General features: G+C 42.8%; 2 protein-coding genes across 5 annotated transcripts in view; one reads left to right on the forward strand and one right to left on the reverse strand.

Moving 5' to 3' along the window:
- Nucleotides 1-1021, reverse strand: part of Ptpn21 (protein tyrosine phosphatase non-receptor type 21) — a 59728-nt gene extending 58707 nt beyond the window's left edge. Inside the window, exon 1 of the mRNA XM_051196432.1 lies at nucleotides 802-1021. The gene's annotated coding sequence lies outside the window, so the exon portion shown is untranslated. The remainder of the gene's footprint in view (nucleotides 1-801) is intronic.
- Nucleotides 1022-9256: 8235 nt separating this feature from the next.
- The window catches only part of Zc3h14 (zinc finger CCCH-type containing 14), a 33569-nt gene continuing 15506 nt past the window's right edge, over nucleotides 9257-27319 (forward strand). For 3 of the 4 annotated variants that reach the window (XM_051196435.1, XM_051196436.1, XM_051196437.1), the window contains exons 1-9: nucleotides 9257-9407; nucleotides 9752-9794; nucleotides 15167-15281; nucleotides 18280-18320; nucleotides 19371-19566; nucleotides 20800-21229; nucleotides 21704-21864; nucleotides 22267-22367; nucleotides 24200-24355. In XM_051196435.1, the coding sequence (XP_051052392.1) occupies nucleotides 9372-9407; nucleotides 9752-9794; nucleotides 15167-15281; nucleotides 18280-18320; nucleotides 19371-19566; nucleotides 20800-21229; nucleotides 21704-21864; nucleotides 22267-22367; nucleotides 24200-24355 (1279 nt within the window). In that variant the 5' untranslated portion in view covers nucleotides 9257-9371. The remainder of the gene's footprint in view (nucleotides 9408-9751; nucleotides 9795-15166; nucleotides 15282-18279; nucleotides 18321-19370; nucleotides 19567-20799; nucleotides 21230-21703; nucleotides 21865-22266; nucleotides 22368-24199; nucleotides 24356-27319) is intronic. The other variant, XM_051196438.1, reaches the window with a different exon arrangement.

Genomic DNA, 27319 nt, shown 5'->3' on the forward strand with positions numbered 1-27319 from the left:
TTCTTGTCCATACCCTCTTTCAAAGGTTTCTCAAACTCACTTTTAACCCTGAATCTTACGGGACACCCCACCCCGTCACTCGCCACATGTTCATGGAATTTTGCCACTATTCCTTTAGCATTAAATAATCACTGAAAAGGAAGTATCTGGCATTTTTAAAACGTTTTTATCTTAGTGCTTTCAACAACGCACAAAACAACATGTGTGCGTTGACAATCTATAGTTAAACGGCCTACAAACGAAACAATTATTTTCAGAGTGAAATTGTTGTGCCCCAAACTAAAAATGAAAGAAAAAAGAAACCTGTCAGTAACTATTAGACAGACATACTGCAGTTGTCACTTGGAGCTCATACGTGGTCAGAACGTGTCTTCTAGCATTATCTATTATCATAAGGCTTTCTCGACGGGGGAGAAGGGGCTGGGGAGAAGACCAGCATGCTCAGAGCAGCCAGTCTAATCCGGGTTTGCAGAAATCACAAGTCGAAATTTGCAGATCCAAGAATTCTCCGGGAGTAAAGACTCTTTACTCCAAACCGAAACAAGGAGTTGCCGAACAGTCCCTTTATGCCTCTTGTCGCCCAAGTTATCGGGCAACTTTCACACTCCACATATTCCGAGAAGCATAAACATGCCCAAGATTTCAAACCCTGATCCAGAATTAAGCCGCAGCCATCCGCGGAGGAGTCCGGAATAGAAGTTCCAGACTCTTTTTAGAAATGACTCGAGGAGATCAGAGCGAGCCTGGGAAGGGAAGACTTCGCTCTTTGTTACGCCCCTGCCCGCGTCCCCCGCGCCTCACCTGCTCCGGCTCCCGCCGGGTCGGGGCCGCGCGCCCGCTCTGCGTCCCGCCTCCCCAGGCTCCCTCCGCGCGACCGCCGCTCGCCGGTCCGCGTCCCGGGCCCGCGCTCCGACCGCACACCTTGCCCGGAGCCGCCGGACCGCTGCGGGACTCGCCGGGGAAGCTCGGGGGCTGGGATCGGAGCTGCGGGGCCCGCGTCCCTCCCCCTGGGCTGGGCGCGCGGATCCGGGGAGGCGGCGGCGCGTGACCTCAGAGAGCTGGAATGCGGGCGGCAGGGCGCGGGGGAGGCCGGACAGCTGCGCCCGGCCGGCCGCCGGGGAGGGGGCGCGCCGCTGCTGTTTTTAACCGTGTGACCAGTTATTTTAAGTTTCCAAGTGAAGCGAAGCTTTAAAATACACTCATATATAAAAGGAGGGGAGGGGGACGTTATTTTGGGTCAAGGTAGAAAGGGACCTGGTGCTGTACGTGCGTGGTGGTCTGGAAAGTAACTGGAGGTTTGCTGAATTGGGTTCAGAACGTTCCACATCCCCCTTTAGTGCCTGCTCCGCCAGTAAGTACACACTGCTCCTCCGTGGGGACTCTGAACCGAAACGTGGAGGGAAGTGAAAGGCTGACACAAATAGGAATGGGGCTGGAGGTTCTGCTTCCCCGGAATCCACTTGATAGGGAGCACAGAGGCATGCCGGAGAGGAGGGTTCCAGAAATAAGGGTGGCCAGGGAAGCCATTCTAGACCTAAAGTTGTCATACCTGAGCTTTACCTTGGGGACCACTGAGAAGGACTGACAAACCCGAGGTAGTCATGGGAGCAGCTCTAAAGGGAAGGAAACTGGGGAGTTGGCCCCACCCCCACCCCAAACAATTGAGACCTCCCCGGGATCATGGTCCCCCAGAGAGAACTGTATGCATACTCGGTGCAGGCTGAAGCTCCGGGGTCAGATTGTTGGGATTCAAATCCCAGCTCCAACCCTTACTGGCAAATTCCTTAGCCTCCGTGGAATTAATTCCTCTCCTAAAATGAATGATCGTTATCCAGTAAACGTGAGTAAAATATATGTGAAAGGTTTCACTCAATTCTAGGCCCAGCTACTATTGCTTACCATTATGTTGTATTTTTTGCTACCCTCATCGTGGGCACGTGGCATCAGCTCCTCCGTATTCTCTCCCTTTGAGCTACTCCCATGGTTACCTCTCTGCTTTATTGCTCGTTTTCTGTGCTCGCCCAAGGTGAAATTCAGCTAGTAGACCTCTAGGGGTGATCTTAGACTGGCTCCCTAGCCACCCTTATTTCTAGAACCCTTCTCTCCGGCATGCCTTCAGCTCCCCATCAAGAGGATCTGGTGGGCATTTCCAGACCCCTCCCCTTTGGTGTTCCCCTCCAACTCAGTACAGGACTTCCAAGGCACTTGGGAGGATTATTAAAAATTGTTTCACGGAGGCTTCTTTTATTTCTGCTAGAATTACGAGGGCAGTTCTGGGCAGACAGTAGGCACTAAATAAAAACGTGTTAATTGAATCGGGAAGAAAATGAAAGAATTGTAAAAATAGAAAATGACCATAAAAGCCAAGTGATGCTTTAGACAAGTGAGCTGAACTTCTTCAGTCTACAAATGTCATCTCCCAACCAGGCACTTAGGTTCTATTTTTCCCCTCAGTCACATTAATTGGGCAGAAACATCGCCAAAGGACAACCCTTCCACCATTAGCTTATATTTCCTACCATTGGGAGTGAGGTCATTTATACAGGTCAACCCCAACATATACAAAATTTGATCCCTATGTATCTTTACAGAGATATGGACTATCTTGCACACGTATGTACACATACCTACATCTTATTACCCAGAAAGTGGCACTACATCATACCATCATACACTCCTACAATTGAGGTAATTCTTTTCTTTCTTTTTTTTTTTTTGTTTTTTGTTTTTTGTTTTATAGAGAAAGGGTTTCTCTGTGTGACCTTGGTTGTCCTGGAACTCAAGCTATTGACCAGGCAATTATTATTATTTATTTTGGTTTTTAAGACAGGGTTTCTTTGTGTAGTTTGGCTGTCCTGGAACTCACTCTGTAGACCAGGCTGGCCTTGAACTCAAGAGATCTGCCTGCCTCTGGCTCCTGAGAACTGGCAGTAATTCTTATTAAAATATACAAATACAAATTAGAAAGAGTGCTGGAAACATGGAAACATGATAGTTCAGCAGGTACGAGTAAGCACTATTCTTTCAGGGAACTTGTGTTCAATTCCTAGCTCCCATGTTAGGAGGCTCACAACCTATAACTCCAGCCCTGAAAGGGACCCAACACCTAGTGTCTGCCTGTACCTGCCCTTGTGTGCACATACCTACCCCTTCCATGTACATATATACATATAATTAAAAATAAATCTTTAACAAAATGGTAGAAAGAAAGCCCTGATATAAAATGGCAAAAGACAAAATTATAAGCAGGGAGGAAACTGTGGTTGGGAGATCCACCGACTAGTATTTTTTAAAGTTGTATTTTTAAACATATGCATATGTTTGTTTATGTGTATGTGTGTGCACATGCGTGCACATGTCTTTGGAGGCTGGAAACAGACGGAATGACTGTTGCTGGAGTTGCAGGCCCAGTGTGGGTGCTGGGAGCCCAGCATGGGCCTCTGCAAGAACAGCGCATGTTCTTTACCCAGCTCTTCAGATAGTATTTTCTTAGGAGCTGAGTGAATTTGCTTTGGTATCTTAGTGACCATCCATCATATATTGCTTTATAAATTACCATTCCCTGTAAGAATCCAGACTGAAGGAGTTGCTTCATCCTACAAAGACAAGGATGCCTAGGAGAGAGGGTGAAGATAAGAACTAACAAATGTGAGATGCTGGAGCTGGAGAGATGTCTCCATGGTTAAGAGCACTTGTTGCTCTTGCAGAGGACCCCGGTTCAATTCCTAGCACTTACATGGTGGCTCATAACCATCTGTAACCCTAGTTCCAGTGTCCCAACAGGCGAAGTCACCTTTGTGCCTGGAATCATTATCTCTGACTCCCTCCCTCGCTCAACACTGCATGAGGTACAATACACACACACATTCAGGAATCGTGATTTTTGCGGATCAGTTCTCTTGGACCTCAAGAAAATTATTTTGGCCACATTTTCATTTAAATGGGCAGGACAGTAGAAAGGGAGCCATCCTCACAGCCACAGTGATTGGTGTGACAGCGATTCCCAACACACAGGGACTCTTTCTAAACAATTTTCATTTATTATTATTGTGGAGGGAGGTGTTGCAGGTTGGAGGACCACTGTATGGAGTTGGTCTCTCCATCCACCTTTCCTCGAGTTCCTCAGATTGAACTCAGGTGTCCAGACTTGCATCATGGGAGGTGAGCACTGTTGCACACTGGCAACATCTGCAGATTTTGATCCAAAAGCAGACAAACCATTTGATTTTGTATTAGCAACCAGGTGTTTTGTATGGAGAAAGACAAATAAGATGCATGTCTCGCCCCCTCAAGGAACTCATCCTGTGAACAATAGGCAAAGTTAAGTAAGAAGATTTACACAAAGGTATAACCCAAATGGATTGATGATGCCTAGTTAATCAATGTGAGAATCCTCTGTTTGAGTCTGGAAAGACAAATACAGGTCACTAAACACTCAAGGAAAAGAAAAGCATTCCAAGCTGGGGAAAACCCACCACCTCTGCCTGCCTCCTTCCACAGAAGGGTAAAGCAGTCGATCTCTCCCCCTCCGTTCCTCCCTCTCTCACTGTGTGTGTGACACACACACACACACACACACACAGGCATAAAATCCAACTGAGCCCCAAGGGGAGGCTGGCTGTCCACACAGGGGGGACCATTGTTTGAGAACTTAGGACTTTGTAGAGCAGGAGTTGGCGCTCAGGCCCTGCCAACTTCATAACCAATGTCTTTTCTCTGTTCTCTCCTCTATTTGGAAGGTAGCCAAGAACCCTCTTAGCTGGCACTGTAGTTCATTGTGATCTGGCTCACATACTATCCCTTAGGAGAAAAATATGCCATTTGTCATGGGCCAGTTTATTCTTTTGCAAGACTAATACTTCCAGTCCCTTCAAGGATGTGGATTGTGAGGCTGCATCTTACAGGGAAGCACCCTGAACAGTCTCCAGTTCCTAAGTGCCCTTGGCTTAGTGGGGGCATTCTCTCAATGACTCAGACTCCATATCATCTGAGATCTGAACCTGTTTGAGTTCTCAAATACTGTGCAATTCTCTTCCATAAGTGTAAGCTGGCTGTCTTCAACACCTTTAAATAAATTCCCTGTTATAAACTAAGAACAAAACAGAACAGGATTTAGCTGTGTGGCTTGATGGCCTTGAATTCATGATGCTCTTGCCCCAGCCTCCCAAGTACTGGGACTGTAGACATGTGCCACTGTGCCTGACTTTGGGTACTCTGTGTGTGTGTGTGTGTGTGTGTGTGTGTGTGTGTGTGTGTGTGTGTGTGTGTAAGCCAGAAGTGGGCGTTGATGTTTTCTGCAATTGCTCCACATCTCATTTCCAAGAGAGGCCCTCTCACTGGACCTAGAGCTTGCAGATTTGCTTACACTAGCTGACCAGCAAGCCCCAGGGATTTCCCTGTCCCCAGATCCCCAATTCTGGGATTACAGGCACAGGACACCATGCCTGTTTTTTCACATCGGTGCTGGGGGTTATTCAGGTCTTTACATGTGGCAAATACTTAACTGACTGGTCCGTCGATCCAGGCTTCTGAATAATGGAAATGCTCTCGGATTTTTTGTACAAGATTTTCCCAATGGTAACTATATTGTCGAATGTTAATTTCCTTAAGTTGCAATAATGGCAAAACATGTTCCTGCTCTTCGTTATGGAATGGTGGATAAAAGAATAGGAAAAACAAACAAACAAACTTACCTATCTTTTCAACTATGTGATAAGCACAGAGATGTGGTCCTGCTCATCCATGTGCTCCGGCTTCTAGCTCAATGTCTGGCTCAGTGCAGGCATTTAATTTTTAATCAACAAACAGAATGCTGCTGGGAACCCCGCACAGCTCAAAATGCTTTGCAAATATTAACTTACCTCTGCCTTCTACAGAGCCTCTGTAGGAGAAAACAGTCTTTTATCTATGCTACAGGCAAGGAAACTGACACAGAAAGAAAAGCAACTTGCCTAAGGTCTCAGAGAGAGTGGCAGGACTCCACTCAGACTCAGTGTGACTCCCCCGGTCCCTGTTCTCTGCCACTCGGCTCCTCCGTCTCTCATCAATGTTTCATGACTATGGTCACTGAATTTACCTGGGGGGAAAATGCTTTTGTAAATTAAGTGTTTGATTTCCTTTAACCTAGAAATAGCTGATAAATGCTTATTTCGTGTCTACCATCCTCAAAGAACTTCTGTAACATATAGAAGACACATGGTGCTCAGTTTATTATTTTTGCTAGGGAGGATGAACATACATACATTGATAGTCACACGAGGAAACCTATGCCACCATATCAGTTTCCATACAGATGCCAGAAGACTTCAGAAGATTACACGAAACTGTCAAGGGGCCTGTGGCAGACAGACTCTGAAGCCCTGTGATTCCTACTCTCCTCTACAATTCCTGTGATTGTGGATTGCTCTGACTAATGGATACAAGAGCTTTTGTGGGTATAAAGAAGGTCCTAACTCATTTGATTTAGTGGTCAGGCCCTAGATGAGCCCAAGTAAATGAGATGAAAGTCTTCAACAGAGGAGCCCAGGTGTGCTGGAAGGGAATTGCATCTTTGCTCAATTAAGAGAGCAGCCACCTTGGTGAGACCCTTGGTATAGAACTGTGGGCCATCTTCTAAGACCAGAACATGGCCTCTAGACCACAGCTGGCAAAAAAAAAAAAAAAAAAAAAAAAAAAAAAAAAAAAGAAGAAGAAGAAGAAGAAGAAAAGATGGAGCATTTACTTATAAAGATCCCAGGAAATCATTTCCTGCTCAAGAAAGATCCTGAAGTGGGACTCTCCCTTAGTGAAGAATGCAGCCTGTCTGCCACCTCTGCCCAGGCCTGCAGAGACTCCAAGAAAGCTGTGCTTAGACTGCTAATCGATAGAAACTGCAAGATAAGAAACATGTGTGTTCTAAAGTGCTAACCCGTGATCCACTCGTTATGCACCAAAAGCTAACTAATGGAAAATGAGTTCTTAAGGAGTTGGGCACAGTTGGTACACGCCTGCAATCCCAGCACTGGGGAGGCTGAGGCAGGAGGATCAGGAGTCAGTCAGTCCAAGCATACTGAGGTCACAAAGCCAAACAAACAAACAAACAAACAAAAAAGATTCTTCCACGTCTGGTGATCAGGGACAGGGAGAGCTAAGGAAATACATTTGACTTGGAGATGATCAAGATGGTTTTGCATTGGAAAGGCTGAATTTAGAAGAGAATAGAATGGACATAGCCACTTAGGATCTGGGAGTGGGTTTTCAGATGAGAACACAAGGTAAATGGAAAAGTAGGTCATTATTATCATAAACACGATAATGTCAGATTTGACCTACTTGTCTCTAGGCAAGAATTCAGTAGCTAAATAACTTTTAACTGTGTTAGAAACACTCTGAGTGGTAAGTTCTTCCAGGGTGTATGGTGAGCACCTTTTCTGGTGCTCATTTTTCTATAAACCAGCAAAGATGCTAGGAATTGGACAACCTGACACCTATTAGCAGCATTGAACCGTCCCTTGCTGCCCTGCATGCCTTGAACAACCAGCCAGTCCTCTTATACCAGCACCACTGAGCATTCCATGGACACCTTGAAACAACTATGCAAAGATTGCAGGTGATCGTCCTGGCTCCTGAGTGCTCAACTCCAAGGAAGGCTGTTTGAAATATTTGTAGCTGGTATTTTGCGATCCTGAGCCTTGCAAAACTTCAAATGAACCTACAATTATTTCTTCCTAGGCCAGAGGGCAAGCACTTTCCTTGTAGCCTAGCAGAGGCATGACTGTGATTGGTGCTAAGAGGCAAAGCTGTGATTAGCCTGGCTTGGCCAAAACAAATAGCTGTGATTAAGCCAAACATCCATTTTAAGCTACATAAACAGGCTTCTCAGGCCTGGGAGATACTCTCCTGTGTTGCTTCCCTAGGGTTACAACAGTACTCCTAACAAGAGACTTCTCTCAAGTGCTCTTTTCTCAATCACTTTCAGTTGTGTGGACCAAAACAGAGGCAGCACATAGAAGAGCCAGGGAGAGTTCATGAGTGGCCACGGTAAGAGGGAAGGCAGCAGTTGCAGAGAGGGACCACAAGGGACATAGAATCAAAGTGAACCTTAGGGCACTGGTCTCAAGAAGAATTTGAGAGAATTGTCAGATCTGTAGGGCCAAGAGTGTAAACAAATGGCTGAGAGCTGTACCACTGGCTGCCACCAAGGCCTGAGGAACCCCAGTACCTACAACCTGTAGGACCCTGCAACCCCAGCCGTGACTAATAGTTGCAACCCCAACTTCTAGGCTCAAGGATACATGTAGGGCTGCGTCTGATATGCGAGGCCTGCACACTAACTCTAACACTAGAGGGCGCCACTTGCCGCTCATTTGTAACAATAGAGGATGCCACTTCCTACTCTTTTGGGGCTGGTTTCTAACAACAAATAAGGGAGTCCTGGAAGTCAGTGTCCTCCAAAGAAGCAGTTCGGAGAGGGAGGGCAGGAGGAGGATTAATCTTGGGTAAAGTACACTGGTGGTATGGAAGAAAAAAGACAGAACCAAAGCCAGGAGAGCAAGGATGTTCAGAATTAAAGTAGCCAAATGTGATGGTCCACACCTTTAATCCCAGCACTGGGGGGAGGGGAGCTGGGGGGCGAAGAAGCATGTGGCTCTCTAAGTTGATGCCAACCGTCTATAAAGCGAGTTCCGGGATAGCCAGGGCTATAGAGAAAGCCTGTCTTGAAACACACACACACACACACACACACACACACACACACACACACACGCACGCACGCACCCGGGGGGGGGGGGACATCTAGAATTAAAGTAAGGGAATGCTGGATGGGTTCTGCTGCTGCTCTGGATATTACCCTCCACCTCACCAAGTGTAACAATAGTATATCTAGAAAGCAATCTCTATTTGCTGGAAGAAAAGGAAAATCCAAAGGTTAACAATCTGTATCAATCTCATATTGATGCTTGAGGTTACTATACGGGCTAGAGAGATGGCTCAGAGGACCTGAGTTCAATCCCCAGCAACCACTCCAGTGAGATCTGATGCCCTCTTCTGGTGTGCAGGTGTACATGCATTTACAGCCCTCATTAAAAAAGAGAGAACCAGGTTACCTACAGGCCACTGTCCTCCGTGCAGCCAACAGAGGGCGCCGCAGCACAGGTGCCCGGACCCGCTAGGGACGATCGAGCGCATGCGTGTGCGCAGACGCATGCGCGGCGCCTCCCCCTCGCACGGGGGCGCCAGCAGGGGCGGGGACACGCAGCGCGCACGGTCGGAGGCGGAGCGGCAGCGGCGGCGGCGGCGGCGGGGGTCAGGCTGCAGGGTGGCAGCCCGCCGCGGGCTCCAGGTAACCGAAGCGCCGCGCAGTGCTGACCCGGCCGCCTCGCCGCTGAGCCATGGAAATCGGTACCGAGATCAGCCGCAAGATCCGGGTGAGGCCCGCGTCGGCCGGCGGGCGAGCGCTGGGCCTGGCGGGCGGGCGGTTGTCAGGAGTAACGGGGCGGGTGGGCCCGGCCTGCGGCGTCTCCTCGGCGCGGGCCGCCTCTGACAGGGCGCAGGCGCGGCGGCTCGGGGCACATCCGCGGGCCCGTGGGAGCCACCGGGGCGGCGGCAGAGGGAAGCGCCGTGCGGGGGGGGGCGGGTGTCCCCTCCCCCACCTCCGGGGCTGCGCGGGGGGGGGCGGGAGCCGGGCTCGCGCTGTTGCAGTCGAGGTTTTCACGGGCACCTTTGCTATTTGTCTTTTTGTTTTGTTTTCTCCCCTCTCTTTCCTCCTCAGAGTGCCATTAAGGGGAAATTGCAAGAATTAGGAGCTTATGTGGGTAAGTTGACTCTTTGTCATTTCGCCGAAATATAACGTAGGGCTTGCCGCTGATTGGAGGTGTCTGAGCGAGTCTGCCCAAAGCTCTTGGGGTGGTCTACCTTGAACTAGAGTAGCCCCTGGTTTTCTCCACCCGCGTTTCGTTGACCCATCTCTGTATAGCAGCACCCCGAGCCCCCCCACCCCGTGCCCTGTCTTTATAAAGCGTTATTTTGAAATAGTCTAGCGTTTCCTTCCGCCGAGGCGGTCGTTTTTCAAATCGGCAATGTTTGTCCGAATCTTGTTCTGTGTTTCTTGTTGTTAGTTTCGTCGTGGCCTTTTCATTTCAGATCTATCATTTTTTGGATGTGAACGTTTGATGCTTCTGGCATTTGCCACAGAGCTGGTTCAGTGAGATTTGTTTTAGTTTTATTTTTCTTAATGTTCTTACTACTCGGACCTGACAGCGGAGTTCATTTTCCTCTCTCAAAACAAGAGTTTACCTTGGGCTAGGCAGTGTTTAGCTGTTATGTCTGGACAATAAAAATCACCACTAAATGTAAGTGATAAAGTCCCCAGTTGTACAAATAGAAACAAAGGCTTTGGGTACTTGAACAGAGTTGTGGGAAGAGGCCTGGTCTCACTCCACAGCTGATGGCTTCAGATGTAAATTGTGGGTAGTTTACCTGTCTTGGGACTCATACTGACCTGTGGAGTCAAAACTGTTTTCATAATAGTTAGGAGGTTTGGCTTTTTGCTGTATTACATTTGGATTACATGAAAGCAGTGTTGGGGGGGGGGGAACGTAAAAGGTAGTCACATTAGATTTTCCTAGACCTCTTAGTCAAATTGCTTCCTGTAGTTAAATTAAAAGAAAAGGCCAGTTCCATTTAGAGTATTACCAATGGAACAGTTAATACAATGTTTTTAAAACTGGCTTTTTAGCTGGGAGGTGGTGGTGCAGGATTTTAACCCAAGCAATCTGGAGGGAGGCAGTGGCAGGCTGGTCTCAGTGAGTTCCAGCCACACTAGTGTGGGCTAGAGAGTGAGGTCCAGGACATGCATCTTTTTAGTGTTTTGATTGTGAGGACATAAAGTACTTGTAAAGCATTGGTACACACTGAGCTGATGTGATTGTTTTAAGAAAGGCATTAGTCAACTTGACACTAGAGCTAGAGTCATTTGGAAAGAGGAGACCTTGGTTGAGAAAATTCCACGACCAGATTGGCTTGTGGGCAAGGCTGTGGAGCATTTTCTTGATTGGTGAGGGAGGGCCCAGTTTACTGTAGATGGTGCTACCCTTGGTCTGGTGACTCTGGGTGCTTTAAAAACAAAAACAAACAAACAAACAAAAACCAAGCAGAAAGTCAGGCATTGGTGGCACATGCTTTTAACCCAGCACTTGGGATCTCTGAGTTAGAGGCCGGCCTGGTCTACAGAGTGAGTGCCAGGACAGCCAGACTACAGAGAGAGAAACCCTATCTTGGAAAACTTGAAAGAAAGCAGCAAGTAGGCAGAGCAAGTGAGGGAGCAGCATCCTCCAAGGCCTCTGCAACGGTTCCTGCCTTGAGTTCCTGTCTTCAGCAACCCCTATCCCTTGGATAGGGGACTGTAAGCTGTAAGATGAAGCCTTGGTCAGTGTTTTATCACAGAAGTGGAAACCCTCTTACCTTCTAAGAAGTGACAAGCAGGTTTTGTGCTCTTAGGTATTTGGTAGGCATGGAAAAAAAGGCAGTTGTTTTTATTGCCGATGACAAGTTGAACTTTGTCAACTACAACTTTGAAAGTTTGGGTTTACAAACCTCTGTGAACTTAAGAGATTCCCAGAACTGAAAGATTTTGTGATAAAATTATGGAGGTTTTAACAGCATGGCTTCATATAATAAAATATGTGGACATGTCCTTGGTTCACCAGCTCAGTGAACTAGTATTTTCCAATCGACCACTACACATTATTAAATTATACAAAAGTTAAAGGGTGTATAGGTGGATTTTCTTGTAACAGTAAAAAGACTTAACTGGTGGTGTATTAGATTCTATTTTGCTAATATTGTCACTTGAGTTTTAGTGTGGTATCGCAGAAGGGTATCCTCAAGATCTAGAAAGGCTATTAAAATACTTAGTACGTATTTGGAGAACTAGATTTTCTTTACATTCCCCAATATTAAATAACTGATCACAGATTAGATTCAAGAAACAGATTAGAATTCATTTATCTTTTAGACCAGATAGATACAAGTGAGATTTATGGAAGTAGGAAGCAAGGCCATCCTTAGAGCTATGTTTTTTGTTTGTCTGGAAAACTTTGGTTTCTAGAAAAGCTGTTAATATAATTGGGCTACTAGCATATAATTGGTATATTAATGAAAAATTCTCCATTTTAAATTCATATGGTTAATATTAATAAATACAATTCATATCTTCCAGAGACGTACCCTGAGATCCAACAAGCTAAGAATTACTGGTTTATGAATTACAGTTGATAGGTGGATTTCAGATATGTTTCAGGATTGTTATAAGACTTCTTGTGGGTATGAAGAATGAAGCTGAACGTGGGTCTTCTTAGCTTTAATTGCTTTTTCATCTAACACATAATGGGTGCCAACTGTGAGATACCTACTGCACTTACTTACAGAACTGTTAGGAAATGGCAAATGTGAGGCCCAGGCACATCTATCTCCACTGAGATAAGTGCATTCCTGCCAGAGAAATTCCAAACCAAACTTTTTTTTTAGTGTTTTAAAACATTACCATATAATTGTATTTGTTTCTGAAAGTGCTTGTGGGATTGAGGTGGCAGATTTCACTAGAAGAACCTGTCAGAAGACTGACAATTGGGGCTCAGGTTCGGGGGTCCTTGGTGTTTCCAGTATGTTAACTGTATGGAAACGACTTAAGGAAAGATGGATGGTGTCGCCTTCCCCCTTTTCTCTGTACTTGAACCTAGGACCCCATAAACTCTTAACACCATCACACCCAAAATTGGAAATTCCTTAAAGCTAGCGATTTCCTGATGGGTTCTAGCAGAGAGCCTCGTGTTTATTTAAAACCTGTCAGTTGAGTTAACAAAAGTCATCTTGCAACCCTTTGACATAAAGCAAGCAAGGTCTTTTTATGTTTGCAGTTAGTTATCTTATTTATAGACATATATACCTCACTGTCCAGAACAGGGTGGCTTTTGTTTTCTTTGAGGTGGGGTCTCATACTCTGTAGCTCAGGCTGGCTTGCCACTCGTGATAGAGCTTGTGCCAGCCTCAAACTGATCCTCTGATTCAGTCTCCTGGGTGCTGGGGTTACAGTCACATAACCACTAGTAGTCCCAACTTCTCGTATTCTTTGTACCTAAAAGCCAGAGTCTCAGGGTCCTGGAAGGTTATGAAAACACTTCAAAGTTTTGGGTGGGGTACAAAGAAGAACCAGCGTTCCTTTAAAGCAAGCATTAAGGTCTCTGTGCTTCTGTTAAACAGGTCAGGGATGCAGCAGTAACTGTTTAGTTTCCACTCTCTAGAGTTCACTGAGTTTCACTGAACCTTCCCAGCTTTTACTGCTGTCTAGCCCTAGTATATTAATTAAGATGTATTTCAGAGGTCTGTCTCGACTGTGGAAGAATATTTCATGGTCACATGCGAATTTTGCATTAAATTTTTAATTTCTGTTGTATTGTCTACTCAGAAAACAACATATAAATTCTAAAGACTTTGCTGAGAAATAGTTGATAGTTTAAATTGTACATGCTTGAAGTGTGTTTGTTTATTAGTGTATTTGTGTGTCTTGATATGTAGATATACTCAAAATCATCAGCAGTTAATGTAAATCTACTGGACTAGGTATAGCTCATTGGAGACTCTGCCTAACACTGCACAAGATCCCATGCATGAATCCGAGCACCACTTAAAAAAAAAAAAATGAACATACTCATTAAATCCTCCCCTTTCCAAATTTCCAGTAGCTCCTTTGGCTCTGTAACCCATTCCTACACCTTTGTTCCCATTCTACACCAAGGCAACCACTGATCTCATGGAATTTTAGAAATACAAGTTGATACAGTGTCAGTCATTTCATTGGCACTATCTCCCCTAATATCTTAGCAGTCTTATCTAGTCACACTCTCTGAGTTAGTAGTAGTAACTAGGTCATATAAATGAAGATTAGCTTGCTTATTGCACTTACTATAGGAGCTTTTGTTTTATACTTTTCAACACAAAAAGATTGGCCACTTTTAACTTTAATTTTCCATGCTTCAATGAAATACTGCCTTCTCTTTTGTCCTGCGTCTATACTAGAATTTGGATGTCGTCTTCTACTACTACTACTACTACTTCTCCTCCTCCCTTCTCCTTTGTCTTAATGATTTATTTACTGTTTTATGTGCATTGGTATTTTGCCTACATGTATCTGTGTGAGGGTGTTGGGTCCTCTGAAAGTGGCGTTACAGCCAGTTGTGTGCGCAGACATGTGGGTGCTGGGAATTGAACCTGGGTTCTCTGGAAGAACAGCCAGTGCTCTTAACAGTTGAGCTATCTCTCCAGCCCCTAGATGTTTTCCTTTGACACAAGTGTCTGGCAGATGAACCTTTCTGTTTATGTGGAAATTACAAGTATTTTAGTTACTAAGGAAATTTTAATAAAGACATGTTTGAAGCTGGATGTGGGATGGTGTAGAATGTGTCAGTAGCCTCAGTATTTGAGAGGATGGAGGGAGAAGGGTCATGAGTTTTTAGACTCTCTTATAGGCATATATATGGAGTGGGACAGACAGACACCTACTTTTTTCAAAAAAGAAATTAAGATTTCCTCATTTGCTTCCTTATTGGAGTGTTCTTGGGCTTTTTACCTACAGTCATTGTATAGGGTTACCACTGAAAGAAGTTGAGCTGTCTTTGCTCATTTTTCCTTCCTTGGGTATCACCAGTTAGTTGATACCTGGCGTTGTACAACCTATAGAGTTCTGTGTAGTTTTCGTGTATGTGATGTTGCTGGAAGTTTATTACATGGAGTAATCAAGCCTGCCTTTACTAACTCAAAGCATGTTTTGTAGTGAAATGAGTACTGCCTAAGAATAGAAAATTAAGCAGAATACAACTATTGGGGACATGTCTATACCTTCTAGAAGTATCTGAAGTTGATGAGCATTGAAAAGATTTCTTACAAAAACAGCACATTCTCCCAATTGATTCTGTGACCCAGGACGCCTAATACTCTGCCAGTTTCCCCAATTCCTGGCCTTCTAATAATGGACATACTTGTGGGGCAAAGGGGAAAGTAAGAGGCTGAGCTTTCTTGTCCAGCCTACATTAGAGTCAAGGCTGCTTCCGTTTTTAAGCACATTGATTTTGAACAAAAACAACTATTGAGGAAACATTTAAAAGTTTGGTATACTTTTCCTTTTAAATAGATGAAGAACTTCCTGATTACATTATGGTGATGGTGGCCAACAAGAAAAGTCAGGACCAAATGACAGAGGACCTGTCCCTATTTCTAGGGAACAACACAATTCGATTCACCGTATGGTATGTTTCTGAATATCTGCCTCACAGCAAAGTCAGAGAGTTGGTATTCTGTCTAGAAGGAGGTTCTTTGCAGTCTTGTGAGGTTCACTGTGGCTCTGAGCTGTGCAGCACAAGTCTCTGCAGGTTTCTCCATCCACAAGTGGGAATAGTAAGTCACCTGCTGTCTGTACTTGTGAGGATAATGTAGCTGGGGTATCAGAGTGCTTGCAGATGTGCCTGCATCCTAGAAGGCCTTGATGTATGTTTCTGTCTTTGCTGCCTTCTACACTTCGTCATCCTCCCCGCCCCTCCCTCTCCTCTCCCTCTCACCTCCACCCCAGCACAACATCTTACAAACAGTGAACTCCGAATTTTAAGCAAGGTTTGCTTTTGATTTATGGGGTAAACTTTTTTCCTTTGTTTTTGTTTGAATCTTTTTATCTTCTCCTAACACAAGCATGCCCCCTTTAACAAACATCTTAGTAACCTTTAAATAACCTTTAGTTTGGAATTTCAAATAAGCAATTTATATTTCGTATAAATTACATGACTTGAAATGCCTTTTATCCAAGTACTTGTGCCCTTAGTTGAGAGAGAGCATATAATTCAGTTTAAGAAGGCCAGCTTCAGTGATGAGGGTTAGGGTAGAGTGAGAGTGGGAAAGGATAATTGATGCTTGTCTGACAACAGGTAGGAAATACTTAAACCAAAGGGCCCACAGAATAAAGACCTGTCAGCAACAGTGACAGCTGCTGATGGAGTGGTGCTGAGTGAGCACTGAGCCTGCTTAGTTTGAGTAGGAGGCACTAAGGGAGGTGGTGTCTGCTCACACCTTTATTCTTTTTTTGTCTGCTTGTTTTTTTGAGACAGGGTTCTCTGTGTAGCTTTGTAGACCAGGCTGGCCTTGAACTCACAGAGGTCTTCCTGCCTCTACTTCCCAAGTACTCACACCTTGATTCTTAAGGAGAGAGTATCTTCACCATGGTTTTGGCAGCTGTCTGCCTTATGGCTCTTAGAACAACTCTTTGAAAGTCTGTGCAGAATTTTCTGCTTTATATTGCACAATTTCGGAGCATATGATTAAGAGTCCAGTGATCCTTACATGTTAACATACTGCTTCATTGTGATTACATACCCCACTTAGTACAGTTTATTCTCAAATGCTCATGCTGTTTTTGACTGAGGGAATTATACTGTAATTGTGAATACTTCTTTTTGAAAATCCTAAGTAGTTCAAGAATTTATTTTGTTGTGATCTAACCTTTGGCTAAACCTTTAGATCACTTGGGGTTTGCAGTCCAGCTGATCTAAGCTAGAAGATTGACCTCGTAGGTTCTTCTTCAGATGACTTAATGACTACTTAAGACAGATTTCATAAACCAATATACCATTAACTGAATATGAACTTAAAATCAGTTTCTCATCTTGCTACAAGTGCAGTTTCACATGTATTCATACAAGGAATTGTGTTTCCTCTTTGGGACTTTACTTTCACAGTTCACTAATGTTAAACAGACTATCCTGAGTTTTAATTGGTTTTGTTTTTTGTGTTTGTTTGTTTGTGTGTGTATGCATGTTTGCATATGTAGATAGACATGGATGTGTGACCATAATGTGTGTCTGTGTGTTTGTATTTGTAAGCCTGAATTTGATGTTGCGTGTCTCACTGGATCATTCTCTACTTTATTTATTGAGACAGGGTCTCTCACTAAACTGAGAGTTCACCAGTTACTTTTAGTCTACCTAGACAGTTTTGTCCCTGGGACCCCTGTCTGGTGGCTTCCAACACCCAGCTTTTATATGGGCTCTGGGAATCAACTTCAAGACTCAAACCCCACCTCTTCCAGCCCAGCTCTATTCTGGTGCTCTTTTGTTTTCTGTTTTTGCTGTCAGTTTTATAACTTACACTAAGGTCTTTTTTTTTTTTTTTTTTTTTTCCTCTTTTTATATGAAGTAATTTTTTTTTAATATGAAGTAATTGTGTCCATTAGGAAACTGGCATGTGAATGGGGTCTAAACAATAGGAGACTTGTGTTTGTAAGAGGCTTTTGGAAGGATTGTTGTACAGATATGTCTTCTATAAAATGTTAAGGTGGGCTATGTTAAAGCAGGGTTGTAGCCTGTTTGCTAAATTTTGAAAATAATAGTTAACAGTAAGATTTGATATCATATTTTAAAATTCTTTTACTAACTTTATTTTTAACCTCTCAGGAACATGTTTTCCAAGAAACCATATTACTAGTTTAAATATTAACTGCTGGATTAAGAGTTTATAGCTCAGTAGTAGACGAGATCGGGTGTGTTCAGGGTGGTATGGCCGTAGATAGCTCAGTAGTAGAATATGTGCTTAGTAGAATATGGTTCTACTAAGAATATGGTTAACCCTGTGAAGAGGGCGAAGGAGGAAGGCAGAAAGAAGCATAAGTACATGCACACAGGTAAAACAGTTGTAGCAAGCAGTATTCTATGTTTGTGAATTTGGATACTTTGGGAGTCTTGCTTGTTTTACTCTTAACTATATTGGTCTTTAGTCCTTAGAAAGCAAAATGGCTTTTTTTTTTTTTTTTTTTTTTTGATGGAGACTTGTCAGATGATGTCAGTTTTTTTCCTCTGGTGCTGGGGGTTGAACCCAGGGCCCTATGTGTGATATTCGCATTCTGTTCTGGATGGCTACCTGGGAGACCAAGTTCAAGGACAGCCTAGGGAACTTAGACCCTGTCTCAAAAAGTGAAAAGAGCTGTGGGTGTGTGTCAGTGATTTTAGAATGCTTGAATGGTATGCATAAGGCTATATAGGGTAAATTTCTAGCACTTAAGGAAACTTCTCTGCTGCTGAGCTGTCTCCCCATCCCTGTCATAGGCCTTTGAAAGAAAAAATAATAGGTAGTTGGAAAGTTCAGTTCAGTATTAAGTGCCTTTAAAAAGAACTAATCTGAATGTAATGTCATCAGATGTAGAGTGGCAATTGAAATAAAATTTTTTTATTAAGGGAGGCTTTGTTCTTTTGTTTTGTTTTTTAGGCTCCATGGTGTACTAGATAAACTGCGCTCTGTTACAACTGGTAAGATTTGTATAATTGACAGCTTTTTGAGATTTCTGCTTCTTACAGTGTGTGATCCTTTCCTTTCTAAAGTCATTTATGCTGCTTTTGGAAGAACATCAGTCACTTTAAGAGGAGCAGTTCACTTGAAATTTAAACCATTAAACTCATTTGACAATAATGGGCAAAACGGCGCCATGTAGCTGAAGAGAGTAATTATAGATGTGCCCAAACTTTAACCTTAAAGATACCTCACTGCTTTATAATTGAAGTTATCTAATAAATTAGATAAACTATTGTGATGTATAAGAATATTATTTAGCAACTAAAAGTAATGTGGAATGAGATGAGAATACACAAATATTATCCTAGTATTTAAGACATGTGGATTCTCTTACAAGATAATAATAATGATAATTATTATTTATTAGTAGTAATAATAATAAATGCTAATTTATATTGTTGAGGCAGTTCTCCTTTAAGAAACCCACACCCAGATTTTCAAGTGCCTTTTATCCCCCTAGTGCTTAAAATCTCTTAAAACACCAACTGCTTTTAAAACTACCACCTTTGAGGAACTAGGGATGTAGCTTAGTTGGTAGAGTGCCTGCCTAAGCACGAAAGAATCCCTGAGTTCAATCCCTAGCACTGGAAAAAAAAAACCAGGTGCGATGGCACATGCCCAGCATCCGCAACACTGTAGAGGTGGGAAGTTCAAAGTCATCCTTGGTGGCCTATCCAGTCAGCCTGGGCTTCATGAGACCTGTTTTTATTGGAAAAAAGAAAACTTTAGCCACGTGGTAGTGGTACACAAGCCTTTGATTCCAGCACTCAGGAGGCAGAGGCAGGTGGATCTTTGGGTTTGAGGCCAGCCTGGTCTACAAAGTGAGTTCAAAGTCAGCCAAGGCTATTACACACTATCTCAAGAAACAAAAAGGAAAAAAAAAAAAAGAAAGAAAACTTTGAAGTTACTAATTAAAAAAAAAATCTTTTCTATATCAAATGTATTGCTTTGGTGATGAGAGGGAGGAAAGATGAAAGGATGACCAGGGTCATGCATTTTCTTTCCAGAGCCCTCTAGTCTAAAGTCGTCAGACACCAGCATCTTTGATAGTAACGTGCCTTCAAACAAGAGCAGCTTTAGTCGGGGAGATGAGAGAAGGCACGAAGCCGCAGTCCCTCCCCTTGCCGTTGCTAGCTCTAGGCCTGAAAAGAGGGAGTCCAGAGTTTCTGCAAGTTCACAGGAGCAGAAATCCACTCATGTCAGGTAAAGTCCAGTGTCTGCCATGGCCGGGTAGGCGTGTGGATGTGACACTTATGTTAGTTACTGTGGCCCTCAGCTCCTATTTTGAGCAGTTTTTGGAAGTGATGTAGTGATCATGGATTAGTTAGTTACTCGTCTTGTGTTTGGCTCAGAGTGCAGAAGGCTCTCAGTTCATCACAGCTATGGAAGCATGATACATAGAACTCATGGTAGCAAAAGCATATGAAAGAGATTGCTAACATTATAGTGGACGAGGGAGCAAAGAAAACTAAACCAAAACCTGTTTGGATATTATCAGCAAAAATGTGTTCCTAGGCACAAATGACCTATGTTGGCCAATTGGGCCCTAACTCCTAAAAGGATCCATAACCTTTAAAATAGCATAGTGAACTAGGGATCTACTGTTAAATACATGAGCATGTATGGGACATTCCAGGTTTATTATTTCCTTTTTATTTTATTTTTATGTGCATAGGTGTTTTGCCTGCATGTATGTCTGTGAACCCTAAGCATGCCTGGTGTCTCTAGAGGCCAGAAGAAGGCATTGAATCCCTTTGAACTCGAGTTAGAGATGGTTGGTAGTAAGCCAGTGTGGGTGCAGGGAATGGAACCCAGGTCCTCTGAAAGACCAACCAGCTAGTGCTTTGGCCATCTCCCCAGCCCCCTTCTGGTTCAGACCATAACAGACTGTGAGCAAGTTTTTGCATAAACTATTGGTGATCAAAGTATGATTTTTTTGTTTCAAATATAATAAATAAAAGTTTATGAGAGCTGGGTGTGGTAGTGTAAGCATTTACATTTTTCTTTTTTATTTGAGTGTGGTGTTTTGCCTGTGTGTGTCTGTGCACCAGTCCTTCAGAGGACTTTTGGAGCCTCTGGAACTGGAATTTACACATAGCTGTTAGTTGCAGTGTGGGCGCTGGAATCAAACCTCCATCATCTGGAAGAGTGGCCAGTTTTCAGAATCACTGAGCCATCCCTTCAGCCCTAGTACAAGGCTTTAATCCCAGTACTTGGGAGATAGAGGCAGGTGGAAGGATCTTAAGCCAGCCAGAACTACATAGTAAGACCCTGTCTTTAAAAAAAAAAATTAAAGAATGACTATGATTTGAAAATAGTTTTGAATATTAAAAACATCCATACTTTCTCATTAATTTTGTTTTGAGTAAACATTCTTTGAAAATTTTGAGGATGAGGATATTGCTTTAGTTTTATTGTAATGTTTTGTTTTGGTAGACATTCTTATGATGATGGAGCTTCAACCCGGCTAATGTCAACAGTGAAACCTCTAAGGGAGCCAGCACCCTCTGAAGATGTGATCGATATCAAGCCAGAACCAGATGATCTCATTGATGAGGACCTCAATTTTGTACAGGAGAATCCCTTATCTCAGAAAAAACCAACAGTGGCACTTACATACGGTTCTTCTCGCCCTTCTATTGAAATTTATCGACCACCTGCAAGTAGAAGTGCAGACACTGGTACTCATTTAAATAGGCTGCAACTTCATCAGCAGCAAAACAGTACTCACACTGCCAAGCAGCTAGATGTACAGAGCAGCCAGGTATATGAAGCAGGCTGTTTGTGTGAACCAGAAGTGCTTAGCAGTGTAGACGATACTTACAGCCCCTTCTTCAGAAACAACTTGGATAAAATGAATATTGAGGTTTGTATAGATTTTATATAGAGTCTGGCTTACTAGGCTAGAGACTGATAATTGCTTCCAAATGTAACCTAAGTAACTAAACACATTGGATGCTTATTTTTAATAATGTCCTCTCTCTCAGACTGGCTCTGTGTAGGGATTTCATGTCATGCACATGTGCCTATAGTTTTAGCAATTTGAGTTAGTTTTACCCTTCCTTTTCTTTTTGGTATGTATGCAGATGTGTCTACTTTAGATTTAAGCAGCTAAATAGTTTACTTTTAATACTTTCCTAACAGTGCTATGTGCAACTGTTATATAAGATAAATTTAAAGTTCTTTTGAGTTAGCTATTTGAGGAGGTAATTTTCATTTGTTTTAGAAAAAACCCCAGCCCTTTTGGATCTTAAGATCATCTTAAAATGAAAACAAATATTTTTTTTGTGATAGAACTTTGTTTTCAGTGCAAGGTAAGCTTAAATTTATCTCATTGTAGGACGAAAACTTTCGAAAGAGAAAGTTACCTGTGGTAAGTTCAGTTGTAAAAGTAAAAAGATTCAGTCATGATGGAGAAGAGGAGGAGGAAGATGAGGATTACGGCTCCCGGATAGGAAGCTTGTCCAGCAGCGTGTCGGTGCCAGCAAAGCCTGAGAGGAGGTATATGACCACAGCTGTAAATCTTAAACTTTTTGATGTGGCTGCAGAGTTTTTGTCTGATTGATTCTTTGGCAGTGGGAAGAAACCTGGGAACTGCAATGTAAGGCTAGGTAGTACCCTGGCACTAAGCGGTCCTACAGTATCACTCAGCTTTTTAGAGACACACCTATTAATAGAAAATGACTTCCTTAAAATTGGAGAGACTAAAAATTAATGAGGGAGAAAATGTTAATACAGAATCATTTTTTTTTAAAAAAGCTGTATGTCCAATCTAATTGGCATGTTCTAAAAACTATTAAGTTTAAAACAAAAGGCTATATAGTAACAGCATAAAAATGGTTAGCATGTAAATAACTGGAATTTAAAACATTATAAAAATGCCTTTTCTTAAAACTCTTTTAGACCTTCTCTTCCACCTTCTAAACAAGCTAACAAGAATCTAATTTTGAAGGCTATTTCTGAAGCTCAAGAGTCTGTAACAAAAACAACTAACTATTCTGCAGGTAATTTCTTTATCTTTTGGTTTGGTTTTTTGTTGTTGTTGTTGTTGTTGTTGTTGTTTTGTTTTTCCCAGACAGGGTTGTAGCCCTGGCTGTCCTAGAACTCACTCTGTAGACCGGCTTGCCTCAAACTGAGATCTGCCTGTCTCTGCCTCCTGAGTGCTGGGATTAAAGGCATGCATCACTACTTCCAGGTGAAATTCCTTCCCTTTTACACCCCTTTTTTTCATGCTTATGACTATTTTGCTTACATAGAGTCCAGAAAAAAGAGCATTAGATCCCCTGGAACTAGATACTGATGGTTGTTAGCCACCATGTGGTTCTGTACCATGGAAGCATTAAGCTTTTCCTGGGAAGCGAACTGGGACTTAATGAGGGCTGTTACTCATTAACCCGTGCTTTCCTGTTAGAGCTGCCTTTGGAGACCTGATCTTTGAAATGGGGATGGCTGTAAATAAGGACAGACTGTAAATTAAGGTTGTTTCCTTTTGTTTTGGAAATAGAGTATAACTGGTAGTATATTGGTGAAAAAAAAATCCTTGTGTGTGGGGGAGGTTTCTGATTTTTTTTTTTTTTTTTTTTTTTTTTTTTGGTTTGTTTGAAACAGATTCTTACTAGGTAGCTCAGACTGTTCTGGAACTCACTTTGTAGACCAGGCTGTCCTGGAACCCACAGAGATCTATCTATTTCTGCCTCCCAAGTGCTGGAATTAAAGCTATATGCCACCACACCAGGCTCTTAGTGAACAAATTATAACACAACATTTTCTCAGCAAACCTAAATTTTAACTATGTTACAGGTATAAAATTGTCCTTTGTACAGTCTCTAACAAGTCTAGTTAGTATACTAGTAAGTTTTGAGTTATATTGGTGACACCACTTGAGCTCCTTTGTGCAGTTTACTTCCCAAGCAGTTTAGTACATCCTTTATAACATCAATTTATCGCTACCAGTTTCTCCTAGATCCTAGCCAGTGCTGTTAACTGTCTCTCCAGCTATTTCAAAATAGAGTGTTGAGCTATAGAGATGGCTCAGCAGTTAAGACCACTGACTGCTCTTCCAGAGGACTTGGATTCAGTCCCAGTACCTCCTTGGTTGCTCAGAACCATCCATAACTCCAGACCCCAGCGGTCCAGCATTCTCTTCTGACCTACACAGGCACCAGACCTGCACATGGGTCCACATATACACTCCTAGGCAAAGCATGTAATTCTAAAAAGAAAATTTTGAAAGTAGTTGAAGATTCTCACATCTCAAGAAATAACATTAAACCTGCTTGTACTTGCTTATAATCCTAACACTTGGGAAGTAGAGGCAACAGATTAAGGTCATTTTCAACTTAGTAGTGAATTTGAGACCACCCGGAGTGATACCTTGTCACGAAAGAACTTTTAAAAAATAGCATTGCAACATTGAATATTTGCCTATTTGTATTACAGTTAGAAATCACTGTAAGACCAGGAATCACTGCATTTGGTTTAAAATGACTACATACATGTTAAATTGTATCTTGACGTATATTTTTTGTTGGTTTGCTTTGGGTTTTTGGAACAGGCTTTCCCTGTGTAGTCCAGTCTGGTCCAGAACTCATGGCAGTACCACTGCCTCAACCTCTTGAGTGCTGAAATTCAAGTTTTAGATGCTATTTACATACAAGTAAGGCAAATGAGTTGGATGTCTTTCCCGGGAATAGTGTGAGAAAAACTATAGTTTGTTTTGAACATCCTAACTATTCTGAACCCAGAGGTGGCTTTTATATTTAGTATGCGTGTGTTGACTATGAAATTCTGAAGTAGTAACTGATTGTATTTTTGTTTCTTTTGCTTTTGTGTGAAGTTCCACAAAAACAGACACTTCCAGTTGCTCCCAGAACTCGAACTTCTCAAGAAGAATTGCTAGCAGAAATGGTTCAGGGGCAAAGTAGGGCCCCCAGAATAAGTCCCCCTGTTAAAGAAGAAGAAGCAAAAGGGGATAGTACCGAAAAAATTCAAGGTAAGAGTTATTAGCCATTACCCTTACACTTTATCCATGGGATACTAAATATTTTCAAACAAGTTTTTATGAAATACGTGTTATGCCATGAAGAAAGCGATAAATTAGGTACACAAAGAATGAGATCTTATGGACTTTAAAGTTTTTATAATGGAAAACTTAGTGTTCCCAAAAATAGAGAGATTGTCAGTCAGCTGCCTTGACTGTATCCCCAGCCTTATCATTAAAGACTTTGCTCAAGGTTAGAGTAGTCCTACTTAAAGATGCATTAATTTCTATGTTCAATCTTTTTTGTTTAGTGTTTGTTTATTAGTGAATATGTAGGTATGTGGACATACATGTAAAGGTCAGACCACAACCTGTGAGGGTTGTTTTTCTCCTTACCCTTGGGTTCTGGGGCTCCACCTCTAGTTACCTGGTTTGGCACCAGGTACTTTTACCTGCTAAGCCGTCTCACTAGCCTTTCTTTACGTCTGTTTGTTGTTCCTACTCGTTTTCTTCCAATTTAAAATTTTAAGTTTTCTTTAAATTTTTCTTCATGGCATCCTATTGCATTGTCTCTTCATATTTGTCCTGGTGACCCTGGTTTGGCCTCCATACCTAACATACTGGAAGCAGTAGCTTTGAGCCAGTTGTTGTACTTTTGTTTGTTTTTTATTTTTGCCACCTTTTTTTTTAATCACCTTCTTTCCACTCCAGCTACTGCATACCAAAGCACAACTCTGTCATGTGACTTTGTATGTCTCTCCACTCTGTCCCATCCATATTGCCCAGTACTGACACCATTATTGGGTCTTTAACCAGCTGTGTCAATGACCTTTTGGGTATACTTGCTTTTCTGCTTCTTCCATACCTGTTATTTCCATTTGTGCCAGGAGAGACTGAAGTTTCTTGTTCCTTTTATCACTTTCTCTATTAAGATCCTTCCAGGAGAAATCAACAAAATCTGTTCATTTGGAGTATGATCTACACCCTCCCTTCTGTCTTTGGGCTAAGGAAATATCCCTCCATAGGGAATGTGCTCCTAAAGTCCTGTCATGCACCAGGGATACATCCTGGTTCCATTGTCAGGGGACCCTTAGACTGCCCAGGCCTTCTGAGACCCACTTTCAGGGGGTCTGAGTTGGTCCAATGCTGGTTTCCCAGCTATCAGTCTGGGGGTCCGTGAGCTCCCCCTTGTTCAGGTCAGCTATCTCTGTGTGTTTCTTCAGCTTGGTCTTGACCCCTTTTCTTATCACTCCTCCCTCTCTGCAACTGGATTCCAGGAGATCAGCTCAGTGTTTAGCTGTGGGTGTCTATTTCCAACAGCTACTACATGAAGGTTCTAGGATAGCATATAAGTTAGTTATCACTCTCATTATCAGGGAAGGGCATTTAAGGTAGCCAGCCTCTCCACTGTTGCTCAGATTGTTAGTTGGGGCCATCCTTGTAGGTCTCTGGACATTTCACTAGAGTCAGTTTTCTTTTCAAACCTATAATGGCTCCCTCTGTTATGGTATCTCTTTTTTGTTTGTTCTCATCTGTCTTCTCCCTCCCCCACCCAACTCAATCTTCCTGGTCCCACATGTTCTCCTCTCTTCCCCTTCTCTTTCTCCTAGCTCCCTCTCCACTCACTGTCCTCACCCCCACCCGGGTCCCAATATGCTCAGGAGATCTTGTCCCTTTCCCCTTCTGTGAGGGAACTTGTATGAGTGTCTTAGATTCCTCTTTGTATCCTAGTTTCTCTGGTGGTGTTAATTGTAGGCTGGTTATCTTTGCTTTATATCTAAAATCCATATATAAGTCAGTAATACTATGTTTCTCTTTTTGTGACTGGGTTACCTCACTCAGGATGGTTTCTTCAAGTTGCATCCATTTGCCTGCAAATTTCAAGATACCATTGTTTTTTTTTTTCAGCTGAGTAGTATTCCATTGTGTAAATGTATCACATCTTCTTAATCCATTCTTCAGTTGAGGGGCATCTAGGTTGCTTCCAGTTTCTTGCTATTACAAGTAATGCTGCTACAAACATAGTTGAAGAGATGTCTTTGTTGCATGGATGTGGATCATTTGGGTATATGCCTAAGAGTGGAATTGCCAGGTCCTGTGATAGATTGATTTCCATTTTCCTGAGGAACTGCCATACTGATCTCCCAAATGGCTGTACAAATTTGCACTCCCACCAGCAGTGGAGGAGTGTTCCCCTTTCACCACATCCTCTTCAGTATAAGTTGTCATTGGTGTTTCTGATTTTAGCCATTCTGACAGGAGTAAGATAGTATCTCAAAGTTGTTTGATTTGCATTTCTCTGATGGCTAAGGATGTTAAGCACTTTCTTAAGTGTCTTCCATTTTGGATTCTTCTATTGAGAATTCTTCATTCAGTTCTGAACCCCACTTTTTAATAGGGTTATTTGATGTTTTATTGACTAGTTTCTTGAGTTCTTTGTGTATTTTGGAGATCAGCCCCCTCTGTCAGATGTGGGGTTGGTGAAGATCTTTTCCCGGTCTGTGGACTGCCATTTGGTCTTGTCGACTGTGTCCTTTGCCTTACAGAAACCTCTCAGTCCCATTTATTAATTGTCGATCTCAGTGTCTGTGCTACTGGTGTTATGTTCAAGAAGCGGTCTCCTGTACCAATTCATTCAAGGGTACCTCCCACTTTCTCTTCTAAGAGGTTCAATGTGGCTGGATTTATGTTGAGGTCTTTGATCCACATGAACAGATCCATGGGTCTGTCTGCAGTCTTCTACACACTATCATCCAGTTGTGCCAGCACCATTTGTTAAAGATGTTTTCTTCCTTCCATTGTATACTTTTAGCTGTTTTGTCAAAAATCAGGTGTTCGTAGGTGTGTGGGTTTATCTCAGGATTTTCTATTCGATTCCATTGGTCTCCCTGTCTATTTTTGTGCCAATAGGTGTAGCTCCAGTCCAGAGCTTGAAGTCAGGGATGGTGGTGCCTCCTGAAGTTCCTAATGTACAGG

This window comes from Phodopus roborovskii, unplaced genomic scaffold (genome assembly GCF_943737965.1).
Source record: "Phodopus roborovskii unplaced genomic scaffold, PHOROB, whole genome shotgun sequence".
NCBI classification, from domain to species: Eukaryota; Metazoa; Chordata; class Mammalia; order Rodentia; family Cricetidae; genus Phodopus; species Phodopus roborovskii.